The sequence below is a fragment of the Acartia tonsa genome, chromosome 8, assembly GCF_053477335.1.
Source record: "Acartia tonsa isolate MP-2025a chromosome 8, ASM5347733v1, whole genome shotgun sequence".
Taxonomy (NCBI): Eukaryota; Metazoa; Arthropoda; class Copepoda; order Calanoida; family Acartiidae; genus Acartia; species Acartia tonsa.
In genome coordinates this window covers 987,184-1,011,376 of record NC_137267.1, presented here as the reverse complement: position 1 = coordinate 1,011,376, position 24,193 = coordinate 987,184, and the positions used below count along the sequence as shown (strand labels likewise).

General features: G+C 32.6%; 2 protein-coding genes across 4 annotated transcripts in view; both read left to right on the top strand.

Moving 5' to 3' along the window:
* LOC145325757 (galactose-3-O-sulfotransferase 2-like) overlaps window positions 1-18,884 on the top strand; it is a 29,397-nt gene extending 10,513 nt beyond the window's left edge. Inside the window, exons 1-17 of one of the 3 annotated variants that reach the window (XM_080168702.1) lie at window positions 4,942-5,048; window positions 6,267-6,394; window positions 7,673-7,724; window positions 8,011-8,083; window positions 9,110-9,168; window positions 9,989-10,061; window positions 10,463-10,535; window positions 11,127-11,220; window positions 11,672-11,785; window positions 12,164-12,214; window positions 12,966-13,039; window positions 13,554-13,650; window positions 14,400-14,451; window positions 15,352-15,461; window positions 16,554-16,609; window positions 16,966-17,041; window positions 17,595-18,884. In XM_080168702.1, coding sequence (XP_080024828.1) covers window positions 5,011-5,048; window positions 6,267-6,394; window positions 7,673-7,724; window positions 8,011-8,083; window positions 9,110-9,168; window positions 9,989-10,061; window positions 10,463-10,535; window positions 11,127-11,220; window positions 11,672-11,785; window positions 12,164-12,214; window positions 12,966-13,039; window positions 13,554-13,650; window positions 14,400-14,451; window positions 15,352-15,461; window positions 16,554-16,609; window positions 16,966-17,041; window positions 17,595-17,706 — 1,332 coding nt within the window. In that variant the 5' untranslated portion in view covers window positions 4,942-5,010 and the 3' untranslated portion in view covers window positions 17,707-18,884. Of the gene's footprint in view, window positions 1-4,941; window positions 5,049-6,266; window positions 6,395-7,672; window positions 7,728-8,010; window positions 8,084-9,109; window positions 9,169-9,988; window positions 10,062-10,462; window positions 10,536-11,126; window positions 11,221-11,671; window positions 11,786-12,163; window positions 12,215-12,965; window positions 13,040-13,553; window positions 13,651-14,399; window positions 14,452-15,351; window positions 15,462-16,553; window positions 16,610-16,965; window positions 17,042-17,594 lie in introns of those variants that run through there. The other 2 variants (XM_080168700.1, XM_080168701.1) reach the window with 2 other exon arrangements.
* Window positions 18,885-20,553: 1,669 nt separating this feature from the next.
* LOC145325756 (uncharacterized) lies at window positions 20,554-22,818 on the top strand. Its single transcript, XM_080168699.1, has 2 exons — window positions 20,554-20,962; window positions 21,302-22,818. Exons 1-2 carry the CDS (start codon window positions 20,794-20,796, stop codon window positions 22,732-22,734), a joined length of 1,602 nt encoding a protein of 533 aa, XP_080024825.1. The 5' UTR covers window positions 20,554-20,793; the 3' UTR covers window positions 22,735-22,818.
* The last annotated feature ends 1,375 nt before the right edge of the window (window positions 22,819-24,193 follow it).

Genomic DNA, 24,193 nt, shown 5'->3' with positions numbered 1-24,193 from the left:
GCTTAGTAATTTTCTATATGTTTTTAGTATTCAAAGTTTATTATGCAATGCTTGTAACAAATACAAATACAGTTTTATAAAAAAAAAAGACAAAATCCTTTTTAACGAAGCTTAAGAATAAGCATATAACTAAATTTATCATTTTGATTTAAAAGCACAATTAATCCTAAAATTGTTATCAAAACAAACAAGGCTTTAATAATAAGTTTATAAATCAAAGGAAAATCATGGATTAGTGGATAGGAAATCGTCTGGAAATTAGATTCTCCTTAAAGTCTTATGTGGGAAATTCCAATGCTAATAGGCTGTTTATTACACTAATCCCCAAAGTTGACTTAACAAATTTGGGGACTTTGAAAGTAAAGTGTCCAGACGTCTCAAACTTTAATTGTTATCTAAAGATAGAATTTTGTATTACCAATGGGGATGTACATCAATTGATCGGTCATTGTCTTATCCCTTTAGATCCCTGGTAAATAGTGATTGGTTGGTTTCAACAAGTATTGTACATTTTTTAACCAATAACTATAAAAAGTTTAATTGTTTTTCTCGTATTCATTTAAATCCGGTGGATAGGAACCGGTTCTCATGAATACGAAAAAACTATGTCTAGCATCGTATTATATCCAGTTTTCTACGAATATAGAAATGTACACTTATAAGATTAAAACTAGTTTTTTTAGCCGGTGCCTTCGGCACCACGGGGCTAAAAAAACTAGTTTTAATCTTATAAGTGTACATTCTATATCCGCGGAAAGCCGTTTATAATACGATACGAGAAATAACTATTATTAACTTTGGAGATCTACATCAATTTACCGTCCATTCCCTTATCCCATAAGCTTGCTGTTGTAAATTACAAATATGAAAATTTCAAAGTTATATGCAATCCTTTGATTTCTGAGTGAAAATTGTATGATTTACTGCTGGTAGATTAATCAGTAAATATTGGCAGTAATATTTTGTACACTTTCACATCTACAGTCCCACTTTGTAGACAGGGATCTAAAAGGATAAGACAATGGACAATAAATTGATGTACAACACAAAAAATGACAAACTAAACTATCTATATACTGTTATTATAAGTTATTAGTTAAAAGGTTTGAACACTGCTGTTTTTTAACCAACCAATCTTCAAGTAATCAGCAAATATTGGCAGTAATATTTTGTACACTTTCACATCTACAGTCCCGTATTTAGCCAGGGATATAAAAGGATAAGACAATGGACAATAATTTGATGTACATCACCAAAAATGACAAACTAAACTATCTATATACTGTTATTATGAGCTATTATATACTTGAAAAGTTTTGGCACTGCTGTTTTTACCAACCAATTATCAATTAATCAGCAAATATTGGCAGTAATATTTTGTACACATTAGTCTCTACAGTCCAACATTGTAGTTAAAATCTGAAGGGATAAAACAATGGACGAAAAATTTATTTACATCCTTAATGAAAATACACAAAATTACCCCTTCTGTATATAACAAATAGTGGTTGAAACGTTTGGAAACTCAACCAATGAAATTCATAAAAGTTCCCAAAGTTTTTGAGCCAACGAATAAATAAGCGTTATAAAATATGGGGACTAGTATAATAAACAGCCTAATGTCCCTCCCTGATTGATTTTCTACCCTTTCTTCCCCAATTTTTAGCCTCCAGAATATCAAATAAAAGAATTTAGGATAGGGTTTATATGTCTTTCATTGTCTTATCCCCATAAAAAATTGAGAGTGAAGAGACAATGGACTGTAAATTATGCTGGTACCTAAAGTTTTATAGCCAAGTTGTACAAACGAACGGTATCCATACTTTTCCATCAATAATTTTAATATACAGAAGTGGTAATTTTGTTGTCATAATTTGGGTGTACATCAATTTAACGACCATTGTCTTATCTTTTAAGATTTCTGGTGAAAATATAGTACAAATAATTTGTGCCCAGAGTAGATCATCATTTGTTTGACATCCGCCCTTTTATTGTCTACAGCTTTTAGTCAATATTCAAATTCACACACAAACACACATACACACACACACACAAAAACACACATAAACAGAAACAGACACACGCACTTACACATACACATACACATATACATACAGAGATTTACTCACTCATTGTTATAGCTCATTTTAAAGAATGTTAAGTGAATAACAGTTATATTAAAGCATTTAAAAATTATGATATTTTTAAATCTATGTTTGTCTTATTTTCCTTTTTTAAAATGTTCAGTGAAATCACCCAAGTTCCCTAGCTTTAAATCTCCTTTTAATCTGTTATGCCTTTTTTTTAATAATTCTATTTTTAATGCTTTCACGTCATTGCACTATGAAACCTCTCAAATAATGGTCTCCAAAGTCCTTGTTTGTGTGTGAAAGACTTCTTAAACTTTGGAATATCATGGTCAATTATTATTGGATTTTAAATTATTTTTTTAGCTTAAAGCATTAATTGTATAGTCGTTCTTTGCAGGGGATGCTATTCAGTCAATTAATTCCATTTCAAATTGCCGTACATTAAATATTTTGTTGGAGTAAAACTTTTTTTTGGTGTAACTGAAAGGGAAGTGGGTAAGAACGGGAGAAAATTATATTGTTCTATGTGGTTATTGCATAAAATTTTTTAGAATAGGTGCCCACTATTGTTGCGTAGAGGCTCTTTTAGACTGTTATTTAACCAAAATGAACCATCCCACAAAATGTGCCAAAATTTAATTTAAATTATGTATACTGTCTGTTGTGTGCACTTGAGATATTCTTTTTATTTTTTTGTGTACTTTGGAAACAATATAAGTATACGTTTTTTATAGCCTAATTAGTTTTTAAACAATTGCACGACAAGGATGACAACATAGATATAAAGCATAGCAGAGAACATAAGAATTAATAAAAAATAATTTTAAAAATGAATATCCTTTTATATCCAAAAGCTACCCATAGACAAAGAAATTCGAAGATAAATTGATGTTCCCCAATGATGAAAAACAAAATAAATCCGTCTGTAGATTAAAATTATTGTTTTAAAAGATTAGACTAGTTATAGTAGTTGTGAAACAACCATTAAAATAAAAAAGGATTTAAAGTTTTTGATCTAACAAATAAGATAACGTGGTCATATATGTACAAATTTGGGTACCAGTATAATATACAGTCAAATGTCATCTCTTTATCCATTTATGAAAGTAACCGATTCTGTGTCTATCTTTCTCTCTTTCTGTACCGAAGGATCTCGCTAACCGTTGAACCGATATGGTTCTCCTTTACAGTGTATGCTCTAGGCCTCCAGTGTGATAAATTATAGATTAGTTGCGCAACTATAAAAGTATTGCATAAACCGTCCATTGCACAAGTGTTTTATTTTTGTTTTAACTATGATATATTTATTTAGAATAATATAAGGTGTGCTTGCAAATTCGCGAATTTTTTAAGCTAATTATTTATTGGATTTGGAAGCAAAGTATTTTATATTTGTTGTTTCTGTCTGAAACGGATAGTTAGGGTTTGTAATATGGACACAAAAGATATGATCGTCCTATCGATTTGAAACATTTTTTTGAAGATTCCTATTACAATAAGTCAATCTTATGAAAATTCTCAAAATACAGAAAGTCAAAATATGTTACTTAATATTTATTTTATTGTCACCATTATATTTAGATTCCTAGAACTATGAGGCATGAACTCATAAGTATAAATTTCAATGCTTACCTCTTTAACGATAGAAACGTGTAAGTTAAGCAGGGATAAGACAATAGCCGATATATTGATGTACATGATACATGATGATCCACAAAATTACCCCTTTTGTAGATTACAATTCGTGATTAAAACTTAATGAACCAACCAATCAAAGTTCAATAAACGTTCTCAAAGTTTAAAATCCAAAGAATAAGTAAATTTTATTATAAAACTTTGTGGACTAGTGTAATAAACAGCCCAAAAGTGCCATCCCTCTCTGATGTAAGAATAATTTTTTTACTTTGTTGAAAACTGTTTTTTTTGTTGGTTTGAAATGACACTAATTAAAAAAGCACATTTGTAAATAGTTACACAAGGGTGTCAGGGAGGGAGGGGACATTGGTCTGTTTCAGTCACCAAAGTTTTATAATAACATTTTCTTATTCGCTGGCTTTGGGAACTTTTATTTTGAATTTTGATTGGTTGGTTGAGTAACTAAATGTTTCAAATACAAATTGTAATTTATGGAAGGGATAACTTTGTGTTTCATAACTGGGGATGTGCATCAATTTATCGACCATTGTCTTATCCCTTTAGATCCCTGCAGAAGGGTTTATTGAAAACATATTAACTTTCATTTATCTCAGTTTAGTTAAACAAATTTTACAATACAATTTAAATCTGGTTACCTAGTTTCTTTTAAAGTTATTAAATATGCAATTTGTCACCAGGTATAGAATAGTTATTTAACGCATCGTATTATAGACAGCTTTCCGCGGATATTAAATTAAAAACTATAAGATTACCTAAAATAAGTTTTGTTAGTCCCGAGTGGCCGAAGGCCCGAGCTAACAATTAATTTTGTGACTTTTTTTAATGCTTGTGGAAAATTGTATGTAATACAATGCTGTACATGATTTTTTTAGTTTTGCTGAGAACCGGTTTTAATCCAGCGGATATTAATTGGTTTCGAAGCCATACTGGAAATATGATACAAAATCTATTATTAAGAAATACAAAAAAAAACTCGGAGGGAGGGGACATGGGACAGTAAATTACACTGGTACCCAAACGTTTTATAAAAAAGACACTTTCTCATTCACATTATCAGTGTCCTAACATTTTAACAAAGGATTTTTATCTGAAGGGTGGTTAATTTTGTTTATCATCATTAGGAATGTACATCAATTTATCGTTATTTGCATTTTTCTGCTTATATTGATAGTTTTTTTCATGATTATTTAGAGAAAATATATGCATAAAATGATTTAATAAACTTCATGTTAAATGTTATTAAACCCACCATATTTGGGTTTTAATGAAGTTTAATATCATTGCCATGTTCTGGACTAAAAGGTTTGTATATAGTTCCATTATTTCTATATGGTTATATTGATATCTATCTGTCTTATTCTATTAATCATTATACCTCTATCAATCTTTCTGACTATTTAAATTTCTAAGATTATATTGATTATATATTAACAGTATAGTTAGATGTATGTGGTAAAATTTGTGTGCTTTGATATTCTTATTTTATATATATCTAATTCAATTACTTATGGTTCTATCCATCTATTTGTCTATCTGACTATATATCTAACTAGCGGCTACGCCCCTAGTAGTCTATCTATCTACTATCAATCATGTTTAGATTATGGCTATTGGGTACATGTGTATTTCTATGTGATTTATTTTGGGTACTAGTCTTGTCTAACTATACTATCTAACTATCTACCTCTCTGACTATCTATCTATCCCTGTTTAGATTAGGAATACTGGGTACCTGTATATTCTTATGTGGTGGGTTTTGAGTACTGGTCAAACCCTTACTATCTATCTATCTACCTACTTATCTATGTATCTATCTATCTGTCTAACTATCTATCTATCTAACAATTTATTCTGTTTTAATTAGGGCTACTGGGAACCTGTATATTTAATTTTATGTTCTATTATCTGGATACTGGTATAAACTATCTATCTATCTACCTACCTATTTTTCTAACTAACTATCTATCTATCCCTGTTTAGATTATGGCTACTGGGTACCTGTATATTCTTATGTGGTGGGTTTTGAGTACTGGTCTAACCCTTACTATCTATCTATCTTTCTTACTATCTACCTATCTATCTATCTATCTAACTATATATCCTGTTTAGATTATGGCTACTGGGTACCTGTAAGTTCTTATGTGGTGGTTTTTGAGTACTGGTCTAACCCTTACTATTTATCTATCTACCTACTTATCTATGTATCTATCTATCTGTCTAACTATCTATCTATCTAACCATCTATTCTGTTTTAATTAGGACTACTTGAAACCTGTATATTTAATTTTATGTTCTATTATCTGGATACTGGTATAAACTATCTATCTATCTACCTACCTATTTTTCTAACTAACTATCTATCTATCCCTGTTTAGATTATGGCCACTGTGTACCTGTATATTCTTATGTGGTGGATTTTGAGTTCTGGTCTAACCCTTACTATCTATCTATCTTTCTTACTATCTACCTATTTTTCTAACTATCTACCTATCTATCTATCTAACTATATATCCTGTTTAGATTATGGCTACTGGGTACCTGTATATTCTTATGTGGTGGTTTCTGGGTACTGGTGTACTCGAAGCAGAGCACCCTAATAACTCCAAAGCTTCACAAAATTCATAGATATTTCTTGGCTAAATATACAGGTAAGTCCAGTTATGCCATGATTGGACAATGACATACACACATTTATAGAAAGGTAATGCAATCCAGGGCTCGGCATCGGTATCAAAGCCTAAAATAAAAATTGCGCAAAAAAATCTGGTTTGTCTGTTTAAGCTGAATTTTAAAGTTCTATAATGTCGATTTCAGTAAGGCTTTCGCGCGGCTGCCGAGCCCTGATGCAATCTTTGTTTTTAAAGTACTTTAATAAATGAATTTGTGTAAATTTGACTTTTTTCAGCATTTGACGAAATGTAACTTTTTTACGATTTTAATGCATCATTATTTTTTTGGTCCACAGTTGTTTTTCATAAAGAAGCAAGTTATGTAGTGCAATTTAGCGATCTAATCCTGTTCGAAATTCTTAGAACAAAATCCTTTACATCAAAAAAAATAGATTATCTCTCCCTTTTTACAATTAAGAATTATTTAATTTCTTCAATTCCTTTAAGCAGCTATTCTTTAATTAAGGTATGTCTTATTACAGACGTCACAATATTTAAGATTAACTGATTTCCAACCCTCCCCTTTTATCCAAGCATTAATCCTTTTGTTGTTCCTTACCCCTTCCCTAATTTTAATCACATGGAAACAATCATTCTTGTGTAGAGATACTCAAAAAGCTAAAATAAAAAATAAAATTCCCTTTTAGATAAACCGTCCATAGCCTTCCCCCGTTTGCTTTCTTATAAAAAAATTCTTTTAATTTTGTATTTAACTAATAGTTATCCTACTATATATCAATTACTAGCGGCTTAAGAGATGATAAAAGAAAATTAAGGCGAAATTCGTTAAAGTACCAAGGAAATCTTCTACAAAACCTAAAGGACCAAAGAAATCTTCTACAAATCTTCTACAAAACCTAAAGGACCAAGGAAATCTTCAGCAAATAAAAAAATAAAAAAATGGGGGGGGGGTTGGGGTGTCCCACCCCCCAAGAAAATAGCTTAAAACCACCACAGGACCAATAGGTATATACCCTGAAGAGTAGAATCCGATCGGTTCAGTGGTTACCGATATCTTAAGCTTCGGACGGACGGACGGACGGACGGACAGACAGACAGACAGACAGACAGACAGACAGACAGACAGACAGACAGACAGACAGACAGACAGACAGACAGACAGACAGACAGACAGACAGACAGACAGACAGACAGACAGACAGACAGACAGACAGACATCAAGCTACTTTGTATTATAGATTATTTCTATTGTTATTGCTGCAGTTCTTATGGACATAATTGATCTTGTTAATTTAGGTGATCTGAGCCATATTTCTACCCTTCATCCTATTGATGAAGCTAAGCTAAATAGGAAAACAGTTGTGGATTATTTCATTCTTGTTAGATAAGCTACTCTGCAACTCTTACATGTTTGTTTCTTGGTCTTTTTTTTCTAGTTTATTATTAGCCCAAAAACTAATGTGTAACCCATTCTTGAGTTGAGTGTCCAAACGTTTCAACAATTAATTTTAATCTACAGAATGGATAATTGTGTATCATCATTGGGGAATGGGGATGTACATCAATTTATTGGCCATTGTCTTATCCCTTTAGATCCCTGGTAATAAATGTATTCCAAAACTATTATTCTGCTACAGTACCTTCCATCCTATGATTGAGAAAAATTACCATGTGATAAATAATACATGTACCCATCCTATAAACAAGGTAGGTAAATACATTTTTCAGGAAAGCTTTTTGCAAGCCTAAGAATTGATTGCTTTAAAGCTTCGCCTAAATTACCTTATAAAACTATCAAGAATAAAAATAAACAGAAAAAGTTATGTTGACCAACAAAAAGCTGTTTTAGAATAGTTTTTAATAATATTTTAGCACATTTTAGCAACGTAGCAAAATATATTTTTGCAACAATGCACTGCATTATTCCTATCGTCTCAATGTCGTTTTTTGCTTGTTTTGCGTTAGCGTTTTCTTTTTTAGTAGCGAAGCTACTCTATATTTCACTTTGTATGTCCGTGTCAGTCCGTAACGCTATGAGGGAAACGTGATTTTCTCGGCTTTTATTCAAGATGGACAGCTGAAATTTTCAGTGAAGATTCCTATGACTTATGCCCATCTAATCTATACATTGTTTTGTCCATAAGTCTGTTATTGGGGTGCTAGATCGATTCCTAGATTTTTAGGATTTGGTGATTTAAAGGTTGCGTGATTTTACATTTTTCGTGATTTCCCTATTTAATCAAAGTTATTGATTATTGTATGACACTGCTCTATAGTAATTTTTTTCCCGATATCCATTCATAATTTTTGAGCTTCGATACTTATGGATGTTGTCATCCTTTTTATATTGGTCAATTCAGCAATAAAGATATAAGTGTAGATTTATAATTCAGACAAATACCTGGCCCAAGTGGTGGAAACCTATTTGCTATCAAATTATTATTCATATGTAGTATATTCATAAGCAATTAGCTGATTTCAAAGACCCGATACAAAATTGGGACATGGTCCCCGGCCGAATTGCAGAGTTACATATAGCCCCTGCCCCCTCTATTTATTACTTTATTGATTCAACTTTATGTGTGGTAACAGGCAATTTCAAAGTCCGATTTTATACAGTAGATTACATAAATGTATTTTAAAAACTTACGTACATTCTCGAACTTCTGGTTCCCTCTTACCCTATGTTAAGAAAGGAATACTGGTGTTCTCATTATTGTTATTTCGATACAGGTTGGATTTTCCAAAACCCACAAGACAGCCTCAAGTGCCCTTCAAAACATTCTTTTCAGGTACTTTAGCAATTTCATCAGTGGGGTGATATTACATTATACTGGTTCCCAAAGTTTTTTATACCTAAACGACCTCTTATCCGTTTGCTTAAAAACTTAGGAGACTTATATAAAGTCTTGCTTGGGATTTACAAATCTTAAGTGCCCTAAACAACAATTTAATCTATAAAGAGGGGCAATTTTGTTTATGATAATTGGGGATTCTCATCAATTTATCTTCACATCTAAAAAAGATTTGGGTATAGTCCCTTTCGTGGCAACGCTCTTTAAGGAGCGATTCTTCGTTTTTTTCACAGCAGCTTTTCTCCTATTTCTATTCCCTGCGGGGTGCTTAATTTGCCTAACCATGTGGGGCAATCACCTAACCCAATATAACCTAACCTAATCAAAAGCCATTTTGAAAATACGACGAATCGCCCCTTAAGGGGCGTTGCCACGAAAGGGACTATTTCCAAAAATCTTTCTCATAAAAAATGTTATTTCTGGATTATTTCAAAATTCAGTAAAATTGTTGTTTAAAGCAAATTTGTGATTTTTTTTGTTTCAAGATTTAGTCAAGGAAAATTTTGTTTATAAGTAGCACAGCATTAGGAGCAGACAATAGCTTGGATGAAAAAGAAAAGTAAAAAAAATCACGAAACCTTGTAAGCTCAGGTACTTTGATGGAGTAACATACAAACTTAAGTAAGAAACTGAACAACCCTAATCATGGAAAAGCTGCACTACTAACAATTCTTATTTCAGATATGGAAAAGAATACAACTGAACATTAACAACCCCAATCATGGAAAAGCTGTAGTGGTAATTTTTTTTACTTTAGATATGGAAAAGAATACAACTGGACGTTTGCCCTGTACGAAGATGGATCACAGCTGGGTCCTCCTTATAACCAGGTATAATGGCTTTTTAGTTTAGAAAAATCTGGGAGGGCAGGGACATTGGAAAGTACATTAAGCTAGTACACAAAGTTTTGTAACAACGTTAGGTATGTTATAACTTGGCTCACAACTTTTGATTGGTTGATTCTTTACTTGTACTGTCCAAACTTTTCAACAACAAAAAATTATCTATTGAAGGGGTAATTTTGTAAATCATCATCGGACATAAAGTTTTATAAAATTGGAAAAACAAGACAGCATGCCTCGGCAACTATAAGTATAATAATAGTAATGATCTAATAATGACCGACCCATATTTCAGAAAAGCTTAGTTAATAAAACCAACTACATTAAACTCTTTTTACGTGGTTATAAAAAAAATCAACTAAAATGAACATAAACAATATTTTTTCTAGTATAAGCTGGATGAACCCTTCCAGAGTAGTTGGTTGGACAACCTGTACTGGAAGCCTATGGTCCAACAACAGGATAGTTCATATTTCTTTCCATGTCTTAATTGTTTGTTGATGTCAGTGAGGGATGGGACATTGAACTGGTTTTTTTTGCCGTTTGCCACTGCTGGGAAAGTGGAATTAAAATATTTTCTGCAGCATTACACTGGTATCCAAAGTTTTATAACCCCGTCTTCTTCTTCATTGACTCAAAAACATTTGGTGCTTTTATTAAATTTTGTTTAAATTAGCAGAGTCAAATCTTTTCAACAAATAATTTTAATCTACATAAAGACTAAAGGGGATTTATACTCATTGTTCTAACATATAGGCATAAGATATATTTATATTTTGTTTTAAATTTTATGACTATGTTTATTTTTATGCCCAAATAAATATGTTTATGTTTATGTTTATGTTTAGATACACTTATAGTTAGTATAGAATATAAAGAATAGTTATGAACCATCCTTTGTCCTACAAGAAACTTCACTATTAAAGAGAACCATATTTGTTTAGCAGTTAGCTATATCTTAAGTTACAGACAGACACACACAGAAACAGACAGTCATCCTGTTACTTTAATATAAGAATAAATGGAAAGATAAATGAATAAACGTGATACAGGGTGGCTATAATGCTTTTGCTGTTCATGCAAACTGGAACAAAAATGAAGTAGCAAAGATACTGGGCAAGGAAGCTGCCTATATAACTATTTTAAGGTAATTAATTGGCGGTTTTCCTCGTATTGGACATGGACAACAAATAAACCTTTTAAAAAGGCATTTTGAATGTTTGTGTAGGTTAGGTTAGGTTAAGTTAGTGTTAAGTGCCCAACAGAGGTACTATCCCAATTTGGTTGCAGGGGCTAATAACATTTGTTTATATAGTCAATAATTGAAATAGTTATTTATTTTAGCTTTCCGCGGATATTATAATGAAAAATTATAAGATAAAACCAGTTTTGTTAGCTTAAAGATATACGGCTGAATTTTGTATTTGAGATTTTTATGATTAATAATCTATTACTCCTTAACTGACTTTTTTTGTTGGAAAAGGCATCTTTTTCTATTGGAGAAATACTATTTCCTCAGCTGCTGTTAAAAATAGACGGCTGAAATTTTCTGTAGGATTCCTTTTACTTTATAGTTATATATATATATTCTTTTATAGGAACCCAGTGGATCAATTTGAGTCTATGTACAGCTACATGAAGTTTGAGAAACATTACAACAAAACTCTAGACCAGTTTGTCGATGATATTATTAGAAATGAGATTTTCCTTCCGTAAGTAGTGTTTTAAGCGCTGCTATTCTATATCTTTGATATGTCCGTAAGTACGTCCATTCAATAATTCGACACTCGACCAGTTTGTGGGTGATAATGATGTTGTTAGAAATGAATTTTTCCTTGCGTAAGATGCATTAGTAGCGCTGCTTACTACTCTATAACTACAATATGTCCGTATGTACGTCCATCATATTGTATCTGTCAAGAAAGATTAGACTATATATATATTCCTTCGGTAGCAAAGCTATCTTTAAATAAGGTGTTTTTGTATGTCTGTTATATGGATCTTTGTTGCATAGTATGTATTTTTATATCTATATTATTTTATACTGTTTTAGGTAAATAAAAACAAATTAATTTAAATTAAATTTTTAGAAGAGTGAACTCCTACTTAGGCAGAAACCAACAGTTTTGGGATCTGGGCAGGTGAATATTTGATAAATTCTTTTAAGTGAGGCAGGGAGGAGATATCGGATTCACTGGTACCCAAAGCATTTAATCACATTATCTTTTCGTTAGCTTAAAACCTTTGGGTACTTCTTATTAATATGAAAGGGTTGGGTCAAACCAATAGTGTCAAAATTTTTAACCAATAACTTGTATTTACAAAAGGGGCAATTTTACAGGAATCTAAAGGGATAAGACACTGGCCAATAAATTAGTGCATCCCCAATTATGATACATATACTTACCCCCTAGTAGATTACAATTAATGGTTGAAACGTTTGGACACTCAACTTAATGATCCAACCAATCAGATTTCAGTCCGCAAAGTTGTGAAGCCAACAAATTAGAAAACGCTATAATAAACTTTGGGCACAATCGTATTAAACAGCCCATTTTCCCGGCCACTCTCTCTCTCTCTGGTAATTTTATCATCCTTTTTAAAATGGATTATTTATTACTTGGATCTTACACCAGATTATCATTTCCTCTAATAAAGTGAAACTTGTAGGTGGCAAAAATAACTCTATCCCATCTACTGGATGAATAAACTTAAAAATAAATGATGTCTATGTTAGCAATCTAAATCGACGACAATTTTTCGCCTGTCATAATATCCACGTATATATCCTAAATCCATAATTTTATACAGCCTATTCCAATAATTTCTTTTTATACCTAGGTACTTGATTTGTCAAAATTAAAGGCCACAACCTTTTTTACTTTTTTTTAGAAAACCTCGAGACACAAGAACAGAGGAACAAGTGATAACTGCCATACAAGAGATTGAAAAAGAATTTGACCTAGGTTTGTATCCAATTAATTTCCGTTGGATTAAAACCGTTTCTGGGCCATACTGAAGTACATTTATTGTATGGAATTAAAAAGAATTTTCCACGAAGAAAAAAATTAAAGTATTATTAGCCCCAAGTCTTTAATTCGCATTTTACTATCCACAAAAAATTTTATACTACGATGCGATAAATAACTATTAACCCCTGAACCGATATGGTTCTTCTTTACAATGTAGCTTCTCTTATGTCCTGGGAAGGTTTATAACTATTTTTGGGAAGGGTACACCCCCATCACAACAGAAATCGCTAAAAGATATTTTTAAAATGCCAGTTGGCGTCGCCAATGTATGACTTATTGGACTTCCCTTCCTATAAGGGTGTCGAAACTGTTTCTTTTTTAAACGGCAATTGTGGGAGGAGTCGACTCCTTCCCCCCACCTTAAAGACCCCTAGTCATGGGTTAGTGTGTAAATCATAAATTAATTAATTATGTATCCTATTTTAAAGCAACATTCCTGATTTTTCAGTGTTGATAGCAGAAGATATGGAATCAAGCCTAGTTCTTCTTTCACAAGTTTTGTGCTGGCCCTTGAATCATTTTACTACACTTCAAGTTAACACCAGGTAACAGATAATCTCAATTATGATAAACAAAAAATACCCCTTCTGTAGATAAAAAGGGAGAGGTAGGATGTGCTCAAATTCCGTGAAGATGTGAGTTTTAAGGCCTAAATACAGGATAGAACGAATATATTCACTAAATATGTGTATTCCTTATTGAAAAGTACTATTGTATATATATAAGTTTAAAAAATTGTTTAAAAAAACAAAAAAAAATCGAATGCTTCGCTAATGTCAAACAGACAAAATTGACAATTATAAAAAAAATTATTGGAAAGAGTTTCAAAAATTACAAATAATGCCAATTATTTTTATTATTGATATTAATTTTTACAAACATAATTAGATTGACCATGGTAGTTTTATGTATTATATGCTAAAAATTTATTTTTGTCAGCTTGACATTAGCTAAGCTTTCAGTGAAATTTTCAGGTACCGTTAACTTAAAAAATCTTTTTTTTGTCTATATTTCTTTTCAATAAGGAATACACATATTTAGTGAATATTATCGTTCTACTACTGTTTTTAAGCCTTAAAACTCACACCTTTACGGAATTTTAGCACAGCCTACCTCTCCCTTATTTGTTAAAAAGTAAATTTGAATACTGCTGAATTTTAGCAACTGCAAAGTCTGCGATATTAAAAGTAATATAAAACTACATATAGCATCGATGTTGTCATCATTAAAAAAAAACTATTTTTGTCAGTTTCTTTGTAGAATCTACTAACTTTGAATATAATTTTTTTTGTAGGAAAAAGTCGCATCAAATACCAATGAGCGATGAAGTAAGGGAGATTTTGAAGGTAAAGTTTATATTTATCAAAATAAAGATTATGTTTTTGATAAGTCTGTAAAAATAAGAAAACAACTTAATTTTCCTTTAGATTTAATTATTCGTATTTAAAATTAATTGAGTATATTTTAAACAGAATACTTTTTAATGGATTTTGTTTGGTCTATTTCTTTATTTTGTAAGTATTTATTGTGCTTCTATTGGCTTTGTTTCGTGCTCTTCAACGGTATTTTTTAAGATAAGTGTTCAGTTCAACTGTACCTAAATCCTAAAGTGTTGGGTACTGGTGCAAACAAAACTAAAGACCCAAAATTTCTCTTACAACTAAGATAGTTTGTTTATTTTGACGTTACATTTACAGAATGTATATAGAATATTTTTAATGTCTTACTATGTAACTGGTCATTCTTTTATGAGCTCGTTGTTGCTGAACTGCATATGGATATAATTGTCCTTGTTCGTCGTACGTCTTCCCGTCACGTCCGTAAAAATATTTCAGATAAACTATTAAAGTAATATTACCTAATTATATAAAGATGAAATGTTGAAAACTTAGCCTTAAAAATTTCTCCTAAATAGTATGTAATCTTTATGTTGTTGTGCTACTTTTTTTTCCTTGTCTAACGTTTGTACGTCCAACTCATTTGATATAATATCTTAAATACGTATTTTTTGGGTATTATCTCTTTCGTGACAACGTCTCTTAAGGGGCGTTTCGTCGAATTTTTACAGTAGCTTTTGATACGTTATTTTAGGTTCGGTGGGTTTATATTAGGTTAGGTGATTGCCCCGCAGGGTTAGAGCCCCCCGCAGGGGCTAGAAATAGGAGAAAATCTACTGTGAAAATACGACTAAAAGCCCCTTAAGAGGCATTAACACAAAAGGGACTATACCCTATTTTTTATTATAGGAATGGTTATGGCAGGATGAGATGTTATACACATATTTCAAACAAGTTCTGGACAGGAGAAAACAAAATTATGGAATTGAAATTCTAGAATCTAAAGTTGGAGAACTCAAGTAAGTAATTTACAGTAGGGCTTCAAAACCGATTTATATCCGCTGGATCGGTTCTCAGCCATACTGAAAGATCATGTATAGCATGGACAATTTACAGACAATTTTCCACGAATAATGATAGTTTTGTTGGCTCGGACCTTCGGCCCCTCGGGGCAACAAAACTGGTTGCAATATTGAATTTTTCATTTTAATATACGCGGAAAGCTGTCTTTAATACGATGCAATAAATAACTATTATTTCCTAGCTTGCATGTAGGGCAATTTCTCGTTCGATAGTAATGTACCTGCCATGCCAAAAAATAGGTATAAACCTGCCCTGGACCTAAATTAAGCTTGACTGCTAAGGAGAACCAAATCGGTTCAGCAGTTAGAGATATCCCAAGCTAGAGATAGACAGACAGGCATTCTGTTACTTTTATGTAAGGATAAATTTCCCCATAATAATAAATTTTCCAAACAAAAATAATCACTAAATCTTACTAATTTCTATAAGACAAAATGGATCATGGAAAGAAAACGAAGTATTTTCACAGTAGCTTTTCTCCTATTTCTAGCCCCTGCGGGGGGCTCTAACTCATCGGGGCCAATTTCCAAGCCTTAAGGACCATCATTAACATTTACCTTACCTAAAATAACCAATCAAATGCTACTGTGAAAATACGACAAAACCTGCTACTTCGTTTTCTTTCCATGATCCGACAAAATTGTTTATTAAAAATATAAAAACAAAATTTTGCCATGAGAAAAAATTTGCACTTTCAAGTTTATTTAAAGAGTTATTAAATAACAAATAACAAGTTTTTAAAAGATAACAATATTTTAATTTTCCATGATGTATTTTAACTCAGAGAGGTTGGGGACAATGGGCTGTTTATTTCACTAGTCACCAAAGATTTATAATAACGTTTTCAAATTCATTGGCTTAACAACTTTTGGGGACTTTTATTGAATTTTGATTAGTTGGTTTATCAAGTTGAATCTTGTTTGTAATCTGCAGAAGAGGTAATTTTGTACATCATCTTTTCGGTCATTGTCTTATCCCTTTAGATTCCTGGTAAGTATAACCAAAAAAAATTGTTTACATTTTTGCAGGAAAATGAACGAACAGGTTAAAAAAGTTTGTGTTGAGGGGATAAGCAATAATGAAGGTACATTTCCTTGGAGCCCAGCTTCTATATATCAGGGTATGTCCGTCCGTCACTTTAAGTATAAAAGTATTTTCCAACAGATCGTTAAAGGTATGAACAAGTTAAAAAAAAAACAATGATTGCACATTTAAGATTTTCTTAGAATCAAACTACTCTGCACCTATATTTTGTACGTTAGTTTGTTAAGACTTCTTGATCCATTTATAACATAAAAAGTTTTAAAAAACATGTATAGGTACTTAGATAGTATTTATAGTATATTGGACTGTAAATTATACTAGTTTCGGTTAACACCAAGTTTATCGTTCATTGTCTTATCCCGTATGATCACTTGTTTAACCTAAACTTGAATTTAGAACTGAGCAGCGAGTTCAAGCCCTGGAGTAATGATATTATTGGATACAAGATCAACGAATCAGTTGCTTGGTGCAAGTAAGTCTCTAATAGCAAAGCTGTGTTCCGTTGTAATCCTATCCCATATCCTTTCCTAGTAGAGAGGTTACGCGGCATGTGCGCGTCTGTGAAAGTATTATCTTTATAAGGTTAGGTTAGGTTACACTATGAGATAAATAAAAGTTCACAAAGGTTTTAAGTTAACTAATGAGAATACGTCCTTGGGTACCAGTGCGATTTCCAGTCCACTGTCCCAAACTTCCCTGAACAAAGTAGTCTACATATCAAACATATAACATGTATGCTATATAATACTAGCGGCCACGCCCCTAGAGGTTTCTTGGGTACCGGAAGTGGGGTTTGCGGGGAGTCTACAATTCAAATTTTAGTTTTAAAAGAAAACAAAAAAAAAATTTTTTGGGGGGGGGTTGTAGGGGTGATTTCTCTTGGGAGGGTAACAATATATCTTCCAAGGACCTATTAGAAGCTACACTGTATAGGAAAACCATATCGGTTCAGCGGTTAGCAAAATCCTTCAGTACACAGAAGAAGACACAGATCCTGTTACTTTTTTATAAGGATACTTTTTTAGGTATTATGGAATGGTGGAAAACCGGTTTATAGACTTTCTCCGCAATACTCAGCGCATCAGATACCAAGACTGGATGCTGGACCAACCAGAACAGGAGGATGAAACTAATTAATATATAACTTCCATACAGGAAGGTACGGGGACATTTGAATAAAATTATACTAGACCCCAACGTTTTATTGTCAACTTTTTTTATTCGTTGCAAAAAATGGGAATCTTTTAATTCTTGATTTAGTTAATAATAATGAAACTAGCAATGTCCAAACTTTTCAACCATTAATCTTTGAAAGGGGTAATAATGTAAATTTGTTTTTTTCCTTCCTTAATAATGTTTCTTTTTTACCGGATTGTAGCCTACATTATACAAAAACTTTTCTCCTATTCAAATTCTTCTATCCAGAAGTAAGTTTTCTTAGCTCAAGAAATCAGATAATTTGAAAGAAAAGACGACTTTTAATAAGCATAAAATTAACCGAGAATTCAACTTTAAAGACGACATTTGTTACACACAAAACTTTGTGCGGCATTCATTTCCAAAGACCCCTTGTAACACTTTTACCATTGGTATTAAAAATATGATTAAATTATATTTGTTGATATTGATACTAAGTAATGATAGATCTGAAGCAGGTTTCAGTATATTTTGACCTAAAACTTTCTATTCATTGAAAAAACAGCATAAAACAAACATCTCAAATATTTTTTTTTTTTTTTGTATTACAAACACCAAAAACTTTTTTATTTCTAGCCAAAGTTGACATAAATTGTACAAATTAAATAGTATCCCAATAATTTATTTGATTTTTACCAAATAAAGACAAGCAGGCATTTTTAAGAATTTTGTATTAAATTTACAATCCTATTATATAAACTAGTAAGGCTTTTTTGTCTTTAGAAAAAGATCTCGCTTACTGCTGGACCGATATGGTTCTCCTTTACAATGTAGCATCTTATAGTTCCAGTGATGGTAACATTACCCTTTCAGAGAAATAGGTAAAATGACCACTCTTAAAAATGTTTGACTTAAATAAAACTAAATTTGAAAATGGGTAGGGGTCAATAACCGCAACCCTCCCCTTAAGTGCCTCTAGAGGCTTCTAGGGGGCGTATCCGCTAGTTTATTACATTATAATTATAATTAATGTTAACTATAAATTGTTAAAATCACATTAAATGCTTTTTTGTTCTGCATTACAATTTTGAATACTTTTGTATTTAATTTGTTTATTATTTACTGTAACTATAATTATTATTATTAACTATGCAAAATATATTTGATATTTAAACATATTTTTTTGTTTTTTTTTGTTGTACAGTTGCTCTTCAAACAGTGATAATCGTCACTGATATCCACGATTAAACGTGAATATTATGACAGGATAAAATTTGTCGTCAATTCAGGTTGCTAACATGGACCTCATTTATTAGTCACTTTGTTCCTTCAGTAGGAGGAGGGGATGGGTTAAAGGGGATTGTGAGAGGTTTCGTAATTTTAGCCAGCTGGAAGTAAAACTCTGTTAGAATACAAGAAAATCTGGTTATGTATTGATTATTGCTTGGAACTTGGAAACCTCGTTCAGCTATTTTCTTAGTAAGCTTGAGCCTTCCACTGTATAAAACTGTTGTAAACAGTGCAGCGGTACTAGTTTTGGATAATTAATCCGCAGCTGAGCTGTTCAGCTATGTTCTACCAACTATCAAATTCAAGTACAGCCAGAAGTATAAAAAATAATTCGATTTTTTTACCCGAGCTGTCCTAGAACTTGGTGGCCACTGTATACTTGTTATTAATTCCAATATTTACAAAGAAAGAGTAGGTTGCGCTTAAAATCCTTAAAGGTGTGAGTTTTAAGGCTTAAAAATAGTAGTAGAACGATAATATTCACTAAATATGTGTATTTCTTATTGAAAAGAACTATAGACAAAAAAAAATGTTTTAAGTTAACATAATTTTTTTTCGTTCTACTACTGTTTGTAACTTAGAACTTACAACCTTTACGGATTTTTAGCGCAACCTACTCCTACCTTTCTTAGTAACAGGCCAATTAATCTATTTTAACTACTTCCAAAGACAATTTCTCGTCGTAGGATAATTTAAAATAGTTAAAATCTTAAAGCTTTCATATTGGGGCGCGGTATAAATACAACACATTTTTTATTCGAACAATATACTAATTATACGATATCAGGGATCTGAAGGGATATGACAATGGACGATACATTGGTATTTTCAGCTTTTGCAACGGCTATGAAAGTATCATGTATAAAATTATGTGAATATGTGTAACAATATTATTTATGTTGAGATACATTTATCTATCATACATTGTTAATGAAAATGAACAAAATTAAAATTAACTTCTTTTAGATTAAAATTATTGGTTAAGACGTCTAGACACTTCTATTTTTAAACTAGCTAATCAAAATACAGTAAAATTACCTAAAGTTTCTGGGCAAAAAAAAAGATAGAGTAGTTATAAAGTTTGGGTACCAGTGTAATTAACATCCCAATTTCCCTCCCTCCCTGTGTGATGTAGGTTTTCTTAACACACATTCCATAAGTAGAATGTTTGAAAATGACATACAATTGTATGAACATCAGTATAAGATTCTTAAGAATATTGTCTATTATATTTACAGTCTCTAGGCAGTCTACATTTTCTACGCACATATCTTAACATTGATCAAAATACACGACTTGCAGCAGGGATACTATTTTCTTATTACCAGTTTTTGTACAATTAATATTTACTTGTTGTATTTATTATATAGGTATATGTTATTTGAAAATTTTTTGTTAATGTGTTATTGTTTTGTTACTAAGTAAATTGACAAATTTTCTTGTATTTAATCAATTTCAAATTGTAGTTAGTTCTTTTATGCATTGTTTAACTTTTTGTCAATTTCAATTGTTTACCACAAAAGATACATGACGCTGTGACGCATATACATTATTTATAGTACCTGTTATATATTGTTATTGAAAAACATCTGAATTATTATTTACACATTTTAAAATAAATAAATTCAATTCATCTTATTCATATTTTTATGATAATTAAAATATTTTGATAAATGGTGAAGAATATTTATCAAATTAAAAAACAAAGATAATCCTGGCTTATCTTCTGTGCTTTTATCTCAAATTGAAATTATAAAAAGGCCTAATCTCCTAGTTCATGTCACTTTCAATTGAAAGATGAGAGTGCTTGTTTTTCTTACTCTAACTGCCCTTGTTGGCTTTTCTCAGGCTGCTAGCCTGAAGAAGACAGCCGACTGTGAGGATGGCACTCTCTGCCCTGGAGGTTGCTGCCCAGAGGCTAATTGGTACTGCTGCCCTGATGGTCTGTACTGTGCTGCCACAGCAGGTGATTAATTTTACAGTTTCAAATAGATTTATAACATATAGTCAATTCCCAATGAAAAGTTAAGATTTCATAGAACTAAAAAAATTGAAGTAACAACTCTTCACATTTAGTTTGATTTATCAATGTTAATTTCAAGTATCACTCTACACTTATGAATATAATTTGATCTTATAGCATTCTTTAATTAGAGAAAGATAATCATTTTTAATATTGTAATCTATTCTCTTTCATGTGTTTTAAATTCAAAGTTATTTCTTCTGTATCTTTTGCTAATTCAACTACTTATCCATACTAAGGTTAAATTTTATTATTTTCTTCATTATAGTGATTTATTTCTAGGTGACTGTCCCTTCCTTGACTACAGACAAAAGTTGATCAAGGCTGCTGCTAAGAAGATTACCTCCAAGAAGGCTCTTGCCAAGACTGCTGACTGTGAGGATGGTACCCTCTGCCCTGGAGGATGCTGCCCTGAGGCCAACTGGTACTGCTGCCCTGATGGACTCTACTGTGCTGCCACCGCTGGTGACTGCCCCTTTGTTGCCGCTAAGGAAAAGCTGATCAAGATGGCTGTTGCCAAGAAGGTTGCTAAGACTGCTGACTGTGAAGATGGTACCCTCTGCCCTGGAGGTTGCTGCCCTGAAGCCAACTGGTACTGCTGCCCTGATGGACTTTACTGTGCTGCCACCGCTGGTGACTGCCCCTTTGTCAACATCAAGGAAAAGATGATCAAGATGGCTGTTGCCAAGAAGGTTGCTGAAGCTAAGGACTGTGAAGATGGTACCCTCTGCCCCGGAGGTTGCTGCCCAGAGGCTAACTGGTACTGCTGCCCTGATGGACTTTACTGTGCTGCCACCGCTGGTGACTGCCCCTTTGTTGCTGCTAAGGAAAAGCTGATGAAGATGGCTGCTGCCAAGAGAGTTGCTCTTGCCAAGACTGCTGACTGTGAGGATGGTACCCTTTGCCCCGGAGGATGCTGCCCTGAGGCCAACTGGTACTGCTGCCCTGATGGACTTTACTGTGCTGCCACCGCTGGAGATTGTCCCTTTGTTGCTGCCAAGGAAAAGCTGATGAAGATGGCTGCTGCTAAGAGATTTGCTGCCACCAAGGACTGTGAAGATGGTACCCTCTGCCCCGGAGGATGCTGCCCTGAGGCCAACTGGTACTGCTGCCCTGACGGACTCTACTGTGCTGCCACCGCTGGTGACTGCCCCTTTGTTGCTGCTAAGGAAAAGCTGATGAAGATGGCTGCTCCCAAGAAGGTTGCTCTTGCCAAGACTGCTGACTGTGAAGATGGTACCCTCTGCCCCGGAGGATGCTGCCCAGAGGCCAACTGGTACTGCTGCCCTGATGGACTTTACTGTGCTGCCACCGCTGGTGACTGCCCCTTTGTCAACATTAAGGAAAAGATGATCAAGATGGCTGTTGCCAAGAAGGTTGCTGAAGCCAAGGACTGTGAAGATGGTACCCTCTGCCCCGGAGGTTGCTGCCCTGAGGCCAACTGGTACTGCTGCCCTGATGGACTTTACTGTGCTGCCACCGCTGGTGACTGCCCCTTTGTCGCCGCTAAGGAAAAGCTGATGAAGATGGCTGCTCCCAAGAAGGCTGTTCTTGCCAGAACTGCTGACTGTGAGGATGGCACTCTCTGCCCTGCAGGTTGTTGCCCTGAGGCCAACTGGTACTGCTGCCCTGATGGACTCTACTGTGCTGCCACCGCTGGTGACTGCCCCTTCAGAGCTGCCAGAGAACAGTACAAGAAGATGTTCCACCATTAATTTCATCTCTTTTTATATACATTTAGGTTTTGTTATTTCATCTGAATCTAGTCTGATGTGATAAATAAATATATACACATACCATTTCAGTCTTTTTCTAAGATTTTATTAGGTCTTATTAAAACAATTTGGAGGTTGGTTTAAGGGATTTTTAGGGAGGGAGATTACATAGCACAGTTTATTACACTAGTCCCCAAAGTTTTATAATTATGTATCTTATTTGTTTAGCTTAAGAACTTTGGGCACTTACAATGAATTTTGATTGGTTGGCTTATTGACTTTTATGTACAAATCTTTCAACACCTAATTATAATCTACAGAAGGGATAATTTTAGGGATGTACATCAATATATCAGCAATTGTGTTATCCCTTCAGGTCCCTAGGTTTTTAAAAGTATGGGTGAACAGCTTCTAAGGCTATAGCTGCTGGCTCATAAAAATGAGACACTGAATATATTAATTTATAATTATGTGAAACCATAAAAAAATAATTGTGTTAAGAGGATAATACCAGGAAGTAAAAATCTATGCTTCTCCTATTAGGATAACTTAAATTTGTCTAATTTAACAAGATCTTTTAGTACAATCAGACAGATATACTTCCCATATAGATGTCCAGAAAAGATTAGAACTTTAGACAATGAATTTTAATTACATCCAAAAAAAGATTTTTTAATTTGTCTCAATCATTGGCATAAAAAATTTGGGACCTTATGATTGGTTAGTTCAATCTAGCAGAGTACAAACTTTTCACTCAATCATTTAAAATACAGATATCGAATAATAGCTTATCACCTTTGAGGATAAACATCAATTTACGGTCTCTAGTTATATCTGAAGGAGATTTAGACTTATGAGGCAACAAATTCAAAATATTTAAAACACCCTGTGAAAGTCCCGAACTCAAAAATAAAAATTATTTTAAACGAGTGAAAGACAGAACATTTATTAAATCTATATATAATTAAAAATAGCATATTACATTCTATTAACATTACACAACAATAATTTTATAATAATTTTTTAAGATACCCTGTAGTTTTGTAATTTAATGTAAACCCCGAACAAACATATTATGCAAATCTGAATTTTCAAAATAGCAGCTTTATTTTTCATTTAGGATGATTTTACAATAAATATGAAATGTAGATGCCTCTTTTGGTTACAAAATTCCACTGTTATTTTTTAATTAATCAGCACCAATAAAGCACAAGATCTCAAAAACAGCATTTGGGGGTAATACTGGTGAACAAATATATTATGCAAATCCAAAACAAAGCAACAAAAAAAAGGTTTTTTGGCACTTTTCTCCTCTTTTAAAGATTGATTATGATAAAACAATATTTTTTAAAGGGATTTATGCATTAATTATTATGAAATATAGTATAAGGTAGAAATTAATGATTTTTCTAAATAAGAAATGATTGAAAAAAATAAATTCGATCCCTATCACTTTAGA

Coding starts and splice junctions, on each gene's coding strand:
- LOC145325756 (XM_080168699.1), top strand. CDS start 20,794: ATGAGAGTGCTTGTTTTTCTTACTCTAACTGCCCTTGTTGGCTTTTCT. Junction 20,963..21,301: donor GTACTGTGCTGCCACAGCAG/GTGATTAATTTT, acceptor ATTTATTTCTAG/GTGACTGTCCCTTCCTTGAC.